Below are 15,097 nucleotides of genomic sequence, written 5' to 3'. Positions count from 1 at the left end.
ATGTGGGTACAAAATGTGATATCATGCACATACTACTAGATTGTTTACATGTTTTACCATTGCGAAAAGTGTTTTTACACCCTATCTTTTTAAAATATGGAATTATGTGTCGCACCCGAGCAATAGAATTTTTGGTTGATATGTGCAACCTTGAAATTGCAATAGCCATTGGAAGGTACCTGGCTGCTGCAAAAAAATTTTATATGGTGTAGTGAGTCAGACAATGTTACCATGGGGAAGTAAGGAACTATGCGAAGGTGAAGAACTTTAGCTTATTCAAACAGAAAAACTACAAATAGGATAATTATATTTGAGTTTTTTAAAAATTATTTATCTTTTTATCAAGTATGTATTAATATGTGGTGTGAATATGCCGTATATATACTGTGGGATTGAGCAGGGAAGTGTTATGAAAGTGTAACCGATTTATTTTTATGGACGGCTGTTTTAATAGTATTAGTTGAATAAATTATTTATAATATTAGAGTGTATATACATTGATTGCTCTTATGCTGTTTAATGACTAATGGTCCAAATAAACATTATCTTGACTGACTGACTACTGGAAGGACACTATTCTTGTACAAATTCCTGTTCTTAAATTAACTATGAAACTATTCATATGTGCTATACAATGCAGCTCACATGCAAAGTTTGAAAAGTTTAGAGAAATAAAAACATTTCTCCTACTTGCTGACTGCATCCAGGAAGAATAGTTTGTTTGTGAAAAGCTCTGTCTACCATTATTATTAGGAAGGGCTTTGCAACAAAAGCCATGGCGAGTAGAAGAGGAACACCTGCATACTACTCCAAGTATGTCCTCATAGAGCAAAGTAATCAAATCAGTGCACAGTTTTTATATAACTATCAACCACAAAACAAGTTTTGAGCTGGAAAGTAAATAACAAATCAATTCTTTGCATCAGTCTGCATACTTTTTTTTGTAATTTTGCACTAGTGCAAAGTGTTGTTAACTCTGGTCCACAAGGTATAAAAGAAGAGCCTGACTGATGCAGGATGGACATTAGTCTACCATCGCAGTGGTGACAGCCTGTCCTTTGTGTGGAATGCTACGCTTTCTTGAAATCTACAGAGCAGGAATCTGAGTGCCCAAGAAATATGCCTACTGTTCCAGTAGTAAGCCTGGACACCTGTGCCTGGTGCAGCCTTCCAGATGTACTACTGGGAATGCTGATTAATACTAAGAGATGTAATAAGTACGTGCCGACAGCGATCAAAATCTCCTTCCATTATTTACATTTTTTATTGGTGAATCGGGCCCAACATATTCCTATGGTGACGTCTGCTTCTCACTTTCATGAGATCCCTAAGCTTTAATACTTTTCAAACAACATACATACCTTTGTAGAATACATATTGTTCAATAAATCTGTTTCTAATGCTTTAATATCCTCTTCTGAATCTGCAAAACAAGAACATAAAGCATATGTTACAAGTGTTATATGTTGTGCATATAGCATCCCTCCCGATGTCTCCTGTAAGCCACGAGGTTCATCAACAAGACGACATAAGGTACCACGTTTGCATGCTAATAAAATGAATGTACAATAGTTTATTTATGCATAGCTGGAAACAACTAACAAGATTATTGTAATCTTCTGTTTACGATACAGGAATGATTTGTGTAGTTAAAACTTAGAATTGTATATTCATTTTAAGACGAATAGTTTGAGGTTTCTCCCTTTAAAACAGAATTGGAAGGAAGTTCTCCGCTTATGTCTTCTTTAAAGAGGTGCCAAGCACGTAGAAAACTTACAACCATAGGTGCTGTACTGAAGTTTAACAATGCCCTCTTCTGTCTTGCAGAAAGTCAAAACCGTAAAATTGATCTAAACCTTGACTTGAAATTTGAGAAGATTAGTAATTTTATCCTAATTCCAGAAGTACTTATTGTGAAATTTCAAACGTTAAGCACCATATTTTCGTTCACATGTTAAATAAAGTTGAAAGAGACATATTGATGGGTCATGTCCCATGGAACAATGCCCCACGTCACCCTCTTTGAGTTACCTCAAAATAATAGAAGATTCTCTCTCTCTAAGATACAAAACAAACTTACCTCCAGCAGGACCATATCATTACGCCACGCTATGGATGACATTGGTCAGCCATACCTCATACAACTATACCAGAACAAGCAACTGATACCGCATATCAGACTGATGCTACATAAAAACCAGTGCTCATTAAACATGGCAAGTGAGTTAGTGGAAAAAGAGCAAACAAATAAGGCAACAGACCGACATAGAAAATTGCTCTCTATCACCGCCTATCACCGCATCAATTGCACTGACAACACTGCAAGTGACACCATCGCAAGCATGGCTGATGTTACTGAAGGAGTAGACCACAGGCAGGGGTGAAGGACAAAAATTCAGGTCTTCACCAAAGTAGAGATGAATTTCCTAGCCAAATGAAATATCACCCTGCATATTAAAAAGCTTCACTTTGCAGGCAAAGCACAGGCACATCAAAGGAGAACCATGGGACCGCTCATGCATAAATATTACCAAATGTGACTCCCCATCCAAGCAACGACCCAGCTGATGATAAAAACAGAGAAAGAACACACGGAAAGCACAGCAATATCAAGAAACAAGACAAAATGAGAAGAGGTGTGGTCGTGCGGAGTCCTGTTGGGGCTGGAATCTGTGATAAGAATCATGGGATGTTCTTAGAATGTTATGATAAGAACTGAACCGGCAGTGACAGAAGTTTTCCTGCCTGGTTGGTCGTGTTTCCATCTACTTGCATGAACTCTAAAAAAGGAGTGGAAAGGTGCCTGTTGTTCATTGGTACTTCCTTTAAAATCCTTTCTTAAGTAACAGCAAATAAAGGGAGTGACCCAAGGTAATGCAGGTGAATAAGGTACGCACACAGTACACAATGTGCACTGCTAGGTCACAAATCCTTTCTTAAGTAACAGCAAATAAAGGGAGTGACCCAAGTTAATGCAGGTGAATAAGGTACGCACACAGTACACAATGTGCACTACTAGGTTACAAATCCTTTCTTAAGTAACAGCAAATAAAGGGAGTGACCCAAGTTAATGCAGGGGAATAAGCTACGCACACAGTACACAATGTGCACTGCTAGGTCACAAATCCTTTCTTAAGTAACAGCAAATAAAGGGAGTGACCCAAGTTAATGCAGGTGAATAAGGTACGCACACAGTACACAATGTGCACTGCTAGGTCACAAATCCTAAGTAACAGCAAATAAAGGGAGTGACCCAAGTTAATGCAGGTGAATAAGGTACGCACACAGTACACAATGTGCACTGCTAGGTCACAAATCCTTGCTTAAGTAACAGCAAATAAAGGGAGTGACCCAAGTTAATGCAGGTGAATAAGGTACGCACACAGTACACAATGTGCACTGCTAGGTCACAAATCCTTTCTTAAGTAACAGCAAATAAAGGGAGTGACCCAAGTTAATGCAGGTGAATAAGGTACGCACACAGTACACAATGTGCACTGCTAGGTCACACAGAGTGATGACGTCCATATATTTAGCTGACAGTGGAGGTGAACTGCACCAAGTGCAATGCTCCAATAGTGCAAACCTCACCACAGTAACCAAACAGCACTGTATAGTGTAATCACTGCATTGGTGGAATACACACACATTAACTGACAATGTCATGTCCTCTGCAAGCAGCATGCAATAAAATAGCATGGAGTGTCGAAGTGAGGTGCTGCTGAACTTCTCTTGAGCAAGGTGCCACATGGAGGGAGGAGAGAGTGGGTGAATCATTACAGCTAAACCACCCGATGTGATATTCACAACCATTCTAATCTTGTAACCTTGAATGTTATGGAGCAAATGGAATGTCCAGGGCACGAAATTGTGACAAAATGAGTTGGATTGACAGGCTGTGCTCTCTTCTCTTTTCTTTAACCCCTCTTGTAATGTTTATTACTAACTCTTCCACACCACAATGAACAAATCAGTCTTTATGATAATGGTATAATAAAGGATGTAGAGTGGCAAAACCCATCTCCTAGATGCCATTAAGGGGGGTTCCTATCACAAGGTTAAGATCGCCAGTTCGAATTACAAGCAAAGCCAAAAAAATGCAAAAACTAATTGGGACACATAAATCCGGAGTGACCTACTAGTTGCTGTAAAAGGGGGAATCACAGGGATTTCTAGCTTGTAATCTCTTATGGTGCTAAATCTGTAAAATGAAACCATAATCCCATATTTTTCCACATGATTGGGTGACTCATTTGAATATCTTATAGTTGCCCTATCCCTTCTCCAAACGGCGAGTCCCTAAACAGATCAGGACAATCAAAAACCACTAAAGTGAACCTACACCCTCCCAAAACATATTCCACCTATGAGGCCAGGCTTTCCTTTAGTAACTCGGAGGTTAAATTTGCCATAATCTCTCAAAATCCAGATAAGGCCCCAGGGGTTGACTGAATTCTAATGGATCTCTTTATCTCAGAACAAGCCATCTGGGTTCCATATCTCACCTACATCTTTAATGCTACACTGCCAAGAGATATCCCCCAGTCATGGAAGGGGGCGGAGATTATTCCTATTCCCAAAAAAGGGACAAATTTGGATTCTGCAAACTACTGGCCAATCAGTCTCATTGAATCTAGCCAAAAACATTTTGTAACATTATACTTGATCGATTACTGTTCTGGATTGCAGAAAGTAAAATCCTGACCCCATTCCAGGCCGGTTTTCACCCCAAGACCAGCACAGTTGACCAGGTCTTCAGGTTTCAGTTGGTAAGGTGGAAAGAGGTGGAGAAGTGTGGCTCAATGGTTAGAGCAGCAGACCTCGATACAGAGCACTGGTCCGGGACCAGGGTTCGATTCCCGCCGCGGCAGGGTCTCAGGCTATAAATTCCTCGGACCGGATATTCTCGCCTCAGTGCCATTCTAATCATGGGTCCCACGCTGCAACTCTGGGCAATAGCTTGCTTAATCTCCACAATGGCCCCAACAGCGCTGCGATGCCTGGCCTCACCATGGGGGTGCCCAGGAGTGGACACCTCACATGGAAAGCCAGGAAGGGTTCCTTTAGCGGTATGAGTACAGCGCTGAGATACCTGTAGTGGTCATCAGCGCTATATAAATACCTATACATTTACATAAATACCTATACATTTACATTTGGGCAATGGTAGTCTATATGCTGCTTTTGTAAACATTAGAGCGGCCTTCGACATGGTCCCCAGGGATAGATTGTGGAGAACCTTAGCAATATGGGGATCCTGGACCCCCTCCTTACCATGATTACACGTCTCCACAGCAATAACTTTCCTCAGGTCAGATGGGGACAAAATGGGGAATCAACTGGCCCATTGGGGTTAAAAAAGGAGTTCAGCAGGGTTGTGTACTTGCACTCACACTATTCCTGTTGTTCATAAATGGATGCATTGACTACTTACAGGCCTGCAACAATGACTCCCGGGCTCTTGGAGGGTCCAAGATTCCAGCTTAGTTATTCACAGATGACATGCTGCTAATATCTAAGACCCCATAGGACCTAGAGACCCTTTTGAGCAAGTTTAGTCTCTTCTGCTCAGATCATGGCCTAGTAATAAACAAAACCAAACCAAATTCATGTCCATACACCCGCATAGAGGTTTCAAAGGGAAAATATTGCTAGAGGGGAAACAGATTGAGAGAGAGTGATTTAATTTGACTATCTTGGAATACGTCTGTCCAGTTACCAACTCCTGGGCAAATCAAGTCACCAAAAGCCCCCTTATCTTAAAACACCGGGCAGCAACATTATTAGAATTTGCAAATAATTCCTCCATCTATTCAGTCTCTCCGATTCTTGAAGCCTAGAGAACCCAAGCTCCTAGCTGCCGGTATCTATGGTGTGAAATTGTCAGGTCATGTTAACTTAGATGCACTGGAAGGGGCTGAGAATAACGTTTTGAGAAAGTTTCTTAAAATACCCCAATGTACCCCTCTAGTATTCAAATTTGATCTACGCATCTGGCCCATTGTCCACCTAATACAACTCAGATCGATTTCATACTGGTTTGGATTCTGGACGACCCCTGATTTGGTAAACTACAGAGAGGGTTTTCTAGACTTACTTGATAGGTCCCATGGTGGAAGAAAGCTCCTGTGGTTGGCCTTTGTGAAACAGACATGTTTCTCACTAGGCCTAGAAAAGTATTCAACAGATCCTCAATCAATCTCTTCTCCTGAAATAAAAAACCTGAAGGCAATGTACTGGGATCAGGTGGGGTCAGAACTAACTAGCCGGGGAAATAAACCAAATCTTTCCCAGATTTTAAACCATATTCTCTCTTTGAGAAATACATGAATGAAATTGACCGCCCCTTCACAAAACCATTCTATATCAGATTTAGGTGGGAGACCCTACCTTTAGCATCAGTTACTTGTAAATGAAAAGCAAATCATGGTGGTTCGAATTTATGCCCTACGTGCAGAGAAACCGAGGAAATGACAGATCATTTATTGTTCTGTTGTTTAAAATACCCTAAACAGAGAAGGCGCTGGATAATACCATTATGCCATTCACTTGTTGTCCACCACTACAGGGTAGCTATAAGATTCTGTAGAACTGATATGTCCCCACTCATAGTTTTTCCAATCGCTACATTTTTAGAGAGTATTTGGCCAATTTGGTGCAAAGTTTTAACATCTATTACCCCACACTAAAATCCAAGACATTAGCAGAGGTTACCAAACTGCATCTCTAGAACAACGCTGTATGATTTTATAGTCTAGACCAGTGTTTCACTTTTGCTTTGCTGATTTTATGATACTTTTATGTATTGTTTTTGGCAGGATTGAAGTAATTTATTCGTACTGTATTGTATGGATATAGGGGTTTATGACCGAACTAAAGTAAACAGACGAGAAACGAGAATGGTATACATGTAAGGGAAAATGACTATATATTGATAATCATTAAGTACATTTTCCACACGATTGGTACAAGCCATTAAGATGCATTTTATTTGCTTACAATATTGCTGATATGACTGAATGTGAGTCTTATTTATCTCTATGACCAGTACAGGTTGTTTTCTTGTACATCATTGCAGCATGACCTGGTTCAAAAACAGAATGTGATAGGGATAGAAAGATAGTCTCTCTTCGTTTCCTTTAATTGCTCTGTGAGGATTATATTTTCTGAATAGGCAGTATCAGGATTTCCGCAGAGTAACTACTATTAGTGAACATTTATATACTCAATGGATTAGAACCGCATGGATGAAAACGTGACCTCTCTTTCTATGAACACTGTGGCCAAATGTTATTGAACAATAAGCCGGCATTGAAAACAGACTTTGATATATGTGAAGAAGAATTGTGTTTTTTTTTATATTAGTTCATCATTTTTTTTCACCATAAACAAATCAAATTGCACTGTTTGAGAAAGGAGGGTTACTCCCGAAATGCATTACAAATAAGGTAGCAGCTATTTATCCCGCTGCTCTGTAGATAGTAAATTTGCACTGCAGGTTACTTGGCCACTGGCTAAATAGTAGAAATGATTTACTATTTGACTGGCAGCCTTGGAAATAGCAGAGAACAGTCACTATTTATTTGCCCACTGGTTAAATAATAGAGATTCTGCTCTGTTCGTCCCGTGGCCATGCAAATAGCAGAAAAACTTCACTCTTTACCCAGCTGCTTGCTTAATAGTAGTGATTCTGCACAGTCTAGCTGGTGGCTGTGCAAAGTGCGGGAAAGCTTCACTATTTATCCAGCTGTTGTCCAAATAGTAGAGAGTTTGCCCTGTTTGGCAAGAAGCCATGCAAACAGCAAGAAACCATCACTATATGCATGCCTTGGCTAAATAGCAGAGGTTTTGTTATATTTAGCTTGCAGTCAGGCAAACAAAAACAACTTCACTCATTATCCAGCTGCTAACAAAACAGCAGTCATGTACAATTAAGCAAGCAGGCATGCACATAACAAATAAACATAATTATTTTTGTGGCTGCTGGTTATATAGCAGAAATTATATATTATCTTACCAGTAGCCGGGCAAGTACAATAGAAATTTCAATTTTTACCCAGCAGCTGCCTAAATAGCTGAAATGATGTACTCTGTTGCTGGTGGTCTTGCAAATAACTATACAAGAAACTTCATTATTCACCTGGTGACTCGGTAAAAAGTAGACAGTATGCACAACTTGACCAGTAGCCATGCAAATGGCAGAGGAACTTCACTATTTACTCGGTTGCTGTTTCATTATGCCATTTACAGATTTCAACAGGTACATACAACAGGTAGAACTGCAAACAAGGAGTGAACATGATAGGTATCCATCTCCTTATGAAAGTTAGGGTTCTGATACATTACCTTTTCATTCACAAAAGTGGTCACTAATTCCACTCATAATTTTTGCAAATGGAATTATATATTGTAAACCGACTGGTTCACAAAATACTGGATCACAGGGGGTTGAAGAACACTCAGCCAAATAAATATTCATTAGACAGGCGTCAATTTGCTACCCTCTGTGATTGCCTTCAATTGCAGGGATGGTGCCTGCAAGGGACTCCACACTACCATCCCTATGACTGCATTTTAAAATGGAAAAACATTTTTTTCAAAGCAGCCCATGTTCCTTAAATAAACCAGTGTTGGTATGAAAAAATAAGTTTTTGGTTTTGGAAAAAGTCTCCTTCCTGAATCTATCCACATGATTTCCAAAGTGAAAGTGATCTTAAGGGGACCCCTTCCTCTGCAAATCAGTTACAACCCTATCTCAGGGGTTGTTAGCTCATCAATGGTTTGTGACTGCAAATGCAGTCAGAAACTATCAATAAATACCTTTCTGAACTGGAAAGGAGAGGGAGGAAATCCCGTTCATGAACCCTCATATCTATGGTTTGGAAACAATTGCAAATGTTCTTTCACTATTCTAAAGAATTTTCCATTCATAAAAAGGATTTTGTGCATAATGATAAACACTTGTGTGGTCCCAAATCCTGTGATTTTGCCACATGAGGGCCTTAGTGCTAATACTGGTTTAGATGCAGGCACTAACTTATAGGTCTAAAGGTCCCAAATGTTTGGATGTTTCCGTTATTTTCATAAACATAGCACAGAACGCCACTCCATTACACCATGGGCAAAGAGATACTGACTTGAGGGGCCCTTTATGGAGCTGTCTCTTGCTCAATAAATTCTCCAACTCCTTAAAGTTTTCCTACAGTCGTGACTAATTATAAAGATGTCTAGAATCCTTGCAAGACTAGTTAAAGCTGTTTACTCTTCTAAAGCTATTTACTCGTTCTTTCTCACAAAGCTACGGAAATGTACCAGGGCCAGATACAGGATTGCTATAAGGCTTGATGTTACCAGAACACCTCTTTTTCTGCAGCAAAACATTTCAATTAAACAAATCAACTGAAACACCTGAAATCAATGATATGGAAAAGCAAAACCCAGACTTGAAAATTTAGTGTCCCAGTAGTAAGGAGCCCTATAATATTTAGGCAGATTTTATAAAAATATTAAACAATTTCATAGGGCCTTATAAATGACCATCAAAGTATAATTGAGAGGATTCATTCTAATCTCGTGACAGACAGAAAAAATCATGGGCCTGATTTTTTTTTTGAGGCTGAAGTAATCTTCATCAGAATGGCACAGGACAATACTTCTGCCATCTTGAGGGACCTCCGCCTATCCACTGGCCTTTTGGACAACTCTCTTTCATTGACAGGATCTGCTGTCATGGTGGTTCCTATCTATGCATAAAATGTTTGAAGGACAGTACCATCAGACATGATGGCTGGCAAGCAAACTTTTTAAAATCTTTTGTTTTTCAAAAACAAATTCCCTACAAATTCCCAATGCAGGAGATTATTTCTGAAAAATAAAAAACTAATATTCCCAAATGCTGTGAGTTTTCTCCCAGGATGATGGAGTCCCTTAAAGCCAGGTTTTACTCTAAATGGGGTAGGTTATATAAAGTCCTTCCTTCGATGAGTCTTGCTCCATCTCTGTTGGGTCATGAGAGGAACTATTCCTTTGAGGAACCACAAGCAAAGGAATGGGACTATACTTAATTGAACTGAATGTCATTGGAATATGAATTAATTTTCCCAATAAATCGGAGAAAGACATATTAACATGAAAGACACAGATGGAAAAAAACTCTCAAATATTTTTATTAATTTTATTCCAAATATTGTAAGAAACAAGACACTGAAGAAACAGAGACAATATGTTATCTGCATTCTTGTAACCTATGGATCGATCATTTCGCAGTTTCACTTTGATTCTCATTTTCCATACAGGGGATGTGGATCCACTATTGAGGTTTTAGAACTGATATGTGCTAATTCTATTTAAAATTAAATTTTCTTACTGTAGCTGAGACACCGCCTTTGTGATAGGCAATGTCTCTCACAGCAGTAACAAAAGTGCTTTCTCCATGCAGAGTGTCCAACACAAGTTCACAATGAAGCATATGATCTCCTTGATCTCAGCACTTGGCTGTCATCAGCATTCTTGAGCAGTCATCAGGCACAGACAAAAGAGCAGTCCAGTATAAAAATTTTGACACCTTTAACTAGTGAAACCGCTGACCAACACCTTCCTCCTGCCATCTACCCTATGTTGTCAACTAAACTAAACTAAACTAAACTAAACTAAACAGCAGCCCTTTGCTAAAAAGGACCTCACAGAATTCCTTGGGGTATCCTTTTCTCCATTCTCCATTACTTCAGTTCTGAGTCTACACCCTCCATCTACAGGGATGCAGTCAATACCTGCCCACTGTGTACGGAAGCTGCAGCAACTCTCCATCATGTCATGCAAAATTCATCCACTAGTGCATGCACGTAGACTTTCACCCCACAAGGTCTTACTACTACACACTTGCTACATACCTACCACACATACACACACATGGAATGTCAACACAAAGATTGTGGGGTCACACTGACAGAATCCCTAGTTGAGCTCTCTCAGATGATCTATCTGGAGCCTCCATTACCCCCTCTTCTTCTCATCAGAGCCTTTTTGTGATCCTAAGCTCCCCTTTGCTGATTGCCATAGCCCTTTGACCCCTTTGGAAGCCAATAACCATTTTTGATGACTTCAGCCATCTGAGTTTCTCAAACCCTTTTCTGTTTATTTTCACCCATCCACCTTTAAACTCCTCCATCACTTTTCAGTCCCTATGCTCTCAGATCCACCCCCAGACTCATGTGCCAGCATCAGACAGGGTCTTCTATCACCCAGAGTTCAGAATGTAACAGTCCTGGTTTTTAATTCACTTTGTATGCTCGGATTTTTCAGAAAAAACTTATCAGTTCTATACATGGGCTGAAGAAGTTCAGATGTTAAGGGTTGGCAGCATAAAAAGCATGAATAAGAATCATCTACAAAAGGGATATCCTAATACATGTGACCTAGAATCACATAGGTGTCCTCCTGCTCCTCTTCCTTTTCTTCCTTTTCTTCCAGGTCTTTCTGAGTCTTTAAGTGTTGGTCCTCCGCTTAGTCCTGTTGCAAATCCTCCTTTTCTGGGTTGGTTTGGTTCCCTGATTCTTCCTTCTGGGACTGATCCAACCAGTTCTGTTCACCCTGGTACTGGTTTCCTGAATCTGGTGCTCATGATAGTAGTCCCTCCTCACCCTGTTCTTCCTGGCTCTGCTCAAGGCTCATCCTTGTATTAACTCTTCCTGGGCATCTGAAAACTGGTGCTAAAGACCCTCACCCTAATCCTGTTGGTCTGATGGGTCCTTATCTACCAAGCACTGTTGTCCTGGTTCTCCTAGGGCTGGCACCCCTAGACTTCCTGGTATGGGTCATCCTGATTCTCCCTGCCCTGGTCCTTGTGGTCCACCTTTTTCTGCATCCACTGGTTCTGGTCCACCTTATGAAGTCTTCTCGGGCTGGGCCTGGTCATTTTGGTCCTCTTCTGGTCCCATTAGTCCTCCAGTCTCTGGTCCTACTGGTACCCAGGATCCTTACCAAACTGGTCCTAATATCTCAGTTCTTAGTCCTCCCTCTTCACTTGAAACTTCAGGTCCTGGTCCCCTTGGTTCTAACCCTTCTAGTCCTCCTAGCTCTGTTCCAGGTGAGGTTCACCCAAACCTCTCACATCTGCTCCCTGGTGTTAATGGCCTTAGTCAACCTGCTCCTGACCTGACTAATTCTCCAGGCCCTCCTCCATCAGGTCAAAATATTCTTGACTCTGGTCCTCCTGCTCACTGTCATCCAAGAATAACTTGTCCACTTTGTTCTGATCCTCCTTGTTCAGGTCATCCTGTTTTTAGCTACCTGGCTTGGTCATCGTGACTCTTATCATCCTGGCCATCCTTGTTCTGGTCCTACTTTTTGCCCTTGTCTGGTCCTGCTTCTCCTGGTATGCCAGGTCTGGACACCCCTGGGCCTCTATAACTTGAGCTTCCATGTCACCTTGGTTGTGGTCCCACTGGTCCTCCTTGTCCTGGCCCTCTTAGCTCCTGCTTGCTTTGGTTGCCTGGCCATCTCCTCTTGATTCTTCAGGTCTCGTTCTCCTAGTCTTCCTCACTCTTAATCTGGTTTGCCTAGCAATGGTCTTCTTATTCCTGGTCCTCACAGTCTGAATTCTCTTCCTAGTTGTGTGCCGACTAGACTTGATTCTTTTGTTTATGGTGTTCCTTGTTTGGGTCTTTGTATGCCTAAACCTGTTGGCTCTAGTCGTCCTGTCCATCCTGGTCCTTTCAGGCCCCCTTCTCCTATCTCTCAATTTTCTTTCCTGATCCTCTTGACTCTTGTCTATATAACATGGTCTTTGTGATCCTTCTTACCCTGCACATCTGATTCCTGGTACATCAGTTCCTGGTCCTACTTCTCCCCTCGCTCTAACTTTCATTTTATGGCCTGGTCCTCTTAGGCCTTTTCTTCCTGGTTTGGATCCTTGAACTCCAGGCCCTGTAGCTTGTTCTAATGGTTCTCCTGGCACTGAACTGAATGGTCTGAGCCCTTTTGGCCCTGGTTCTCTTTCTTTTGGTCCTTCTGAGTCTTGTTGTTTTGGTCCTGGTCCTCCAGGACATCCAGGTCAGTGCCATAAGACTTCCTGGCTCTGGCTGTTCTAGTTCTCCTGATCTTCCTCATACCGGTCCTGCTACCCCAGGCCCTGATCTTTCTGCTCCACTTGGTACTTTGGACTCTGGACCTATGGCCAAGGTTTCCCTGGCACTACTAAGGCTGTTCCTGGTACTCTTGTTACTCATCCTCCTAATCCTCTTTGCTCTGGTCCTGGTCTTTATTGCTCTGGTCTTCCTTTTATACTTGGCACTGATCCCCCTCACCTTCCTTGCTTATTCTGGTTCCCTGGTCCAATTGGCTGGATCTGGTTCTACTGGACCTGGTCCTAATCCTCCAGGCCCTAGTCTTCCTGCCCCTTGTCATTGTGCTTTTACACAAACTCAAAATGGTCCTCCTTTTTCTGGCTCTCCTGAGCCTGGCGATGTTATTACTCATCTTCTTGGCCTGGCTATTCCTAGCCTTGTGGCCTGGATCTCCAGGCTGTAATCATCCTGGTCCTTGTGCCCGTGGTCCTGATTCTCGTTTTCCTCCTCACCCTGGTCCTCCTGGCCATGATATTCAAGGCCCTGATCCTCTTTGCCCTGAAACTACCTGGTCCCCATAGTTCTTTGTTTTCGGGTCCTCTTAGAACTTTTCCCTCTGACTCTGATTGCCTGTATCCCTGGTCTCAGCTACCTGGCTCTCTTGGCCAAGGCCACACTATTCCTGCGTTTCATAAATCTGTCCTTCTCAATATTCTGTGCCAATTGTCCCTTATCCACTAGGTCCTGTTCCTTATAGTGTGGGTTCACCTGGTCCTAGTTCCCTGAGACTTGACTGACCTACCATTCTAGCCTTGGCCTACTTGGTACTGGTTGTCCTGGTCCTTCTTGTCCTATTGTGTTCATTATCATAACATTTGCCTTTTGGCCATCATGGCTCTTCTTGAGACCCACAAACTTGACCCATCAGACTGTGTTCCTCTCTGTTCCTCTCGGTCCTGGTCACCTTGTTCTGGTTCACCTCGTCATCAACCTACTAGGCATGGTACAGCAGGCCCTGGTCCATCTTGCTTCTTGTGTCCTGGCACTCTTAGACATTGTTCTCCTGGTCTTGGTTGCCCTTGCTGTCCTGGATCTGTTGCTTGTCCATTTGATCCTACTGGTACTGCAGCCATTGATTCAGGTTCTCTTGATTCAGGTTCTCCTTGGTTACTCCTGATTATGGCCATTTTTGTCCTGGTCCTCCTGGCCACTACTGTCCATTCCATTTGGTCTACTAGATCTTGGTTGGCCTTTTTTACATCTGATCCTCCTCACCCTGGTCCTACTTGATTGCTCTACCCGGCTTGGTAATCTGCGCCCTGGTCCCCTTGTTCCTGATCTTCATGACCCTCTTAGCCCTGTTTCTGGTTCTCTTGGTCATGATCCTTTTAGTTCACCTAGTCCTTTTTATTATAGTGTTCTGTGTGCCCTTGATACTACCCCCAGTCTCCCTAGTCCCTGTCCTACTTATACTTTTACCCAGGACATGCTGCCATAGCCCTACAGGTCCTGATCTTCATAGCCCTCTTCAACCTGATCCTAATCCTTCTGATCCACACCCTCCTGCTCCTTGCCTGCATGGTTCTGCAATAACTTGTCCTGTCAAAGATCATACTAGCCTCTCCTAGTTGTGATGGTCCTTGAAAGCCGGCTCATGCTTATCTAAGACATGTCTAGCCCTGTAGTTCCTGGTCTGTCTGGTCATCACCCCGGGTACTCGTGTCCCTAGCTCTTTAGATCCTGGGTCTCCTGTTTCACAGACTCTTGGTCCTGAACCTTTTCAACCTCCTCACCCTAATTTTCACCCATCAGTCCTCCTGGGCCTGCTCCCTTAGTTTATCTAGTCCCCTGGTTGTCTGTTCCTAGTCCTTCTGATCCTGACCCCTGTCAACGTAGTCCTGGTGTTAGTTCCGGTACTCCTTTGTCCAGCCCTCATGTATCGGGTCTTCTGGTACTGGTCCCACTAGCCTTGGATTGCCTTGCTCTCCTAGTCCACTTGTCATCCTGCACCCATGCTAGCCTTCCTGGTTTCC

General features: G+C 42.1%; 1 protein-coding gene across 2 annotated transcripts in view; it reads right to left on the bottom strand.

Annotated features, from left to right (window-relative positions):
- The window catches only part of LOC146855975 (neurotensin/neuromedin N-like), a 96,516-nt gene that overhangs the window by 33,674 nt on the left and 47,745 nt on the right, over positions 1-15,097 (bottom strand). For both annotated transcript variants that reach the window (XM_085650689.1, XM_085650690.1), the window contains exon 2: positions 1,362-1,423. In XM_085650689.1, coding sequence (XP_085506815.1) covers positions 1,362-1,423 — 62 coding nt within the window. The remainder of the gene's footprint in view (positions 1-1,361; positions 1,424-15,097) is intronic.

The sequence above is a fragment of the Triturus cristatus genome, chromosome 4_1 (assembly GCF_964204655.1).
Source record: "Triturus cristatus chromosome 4_1, aTriCri1.1, whole genome shotgun sequence".
In the NCBI taxonomy this organism is placed as follows: Eukaryota; Metazoa; Chordata; class Amphibia; order Caudata; family Salamandridae; genus Triturus; species Triturus cristatus.
This window is presented reverse-complemented; position numbering and strand designations above follow the sequence as displayed.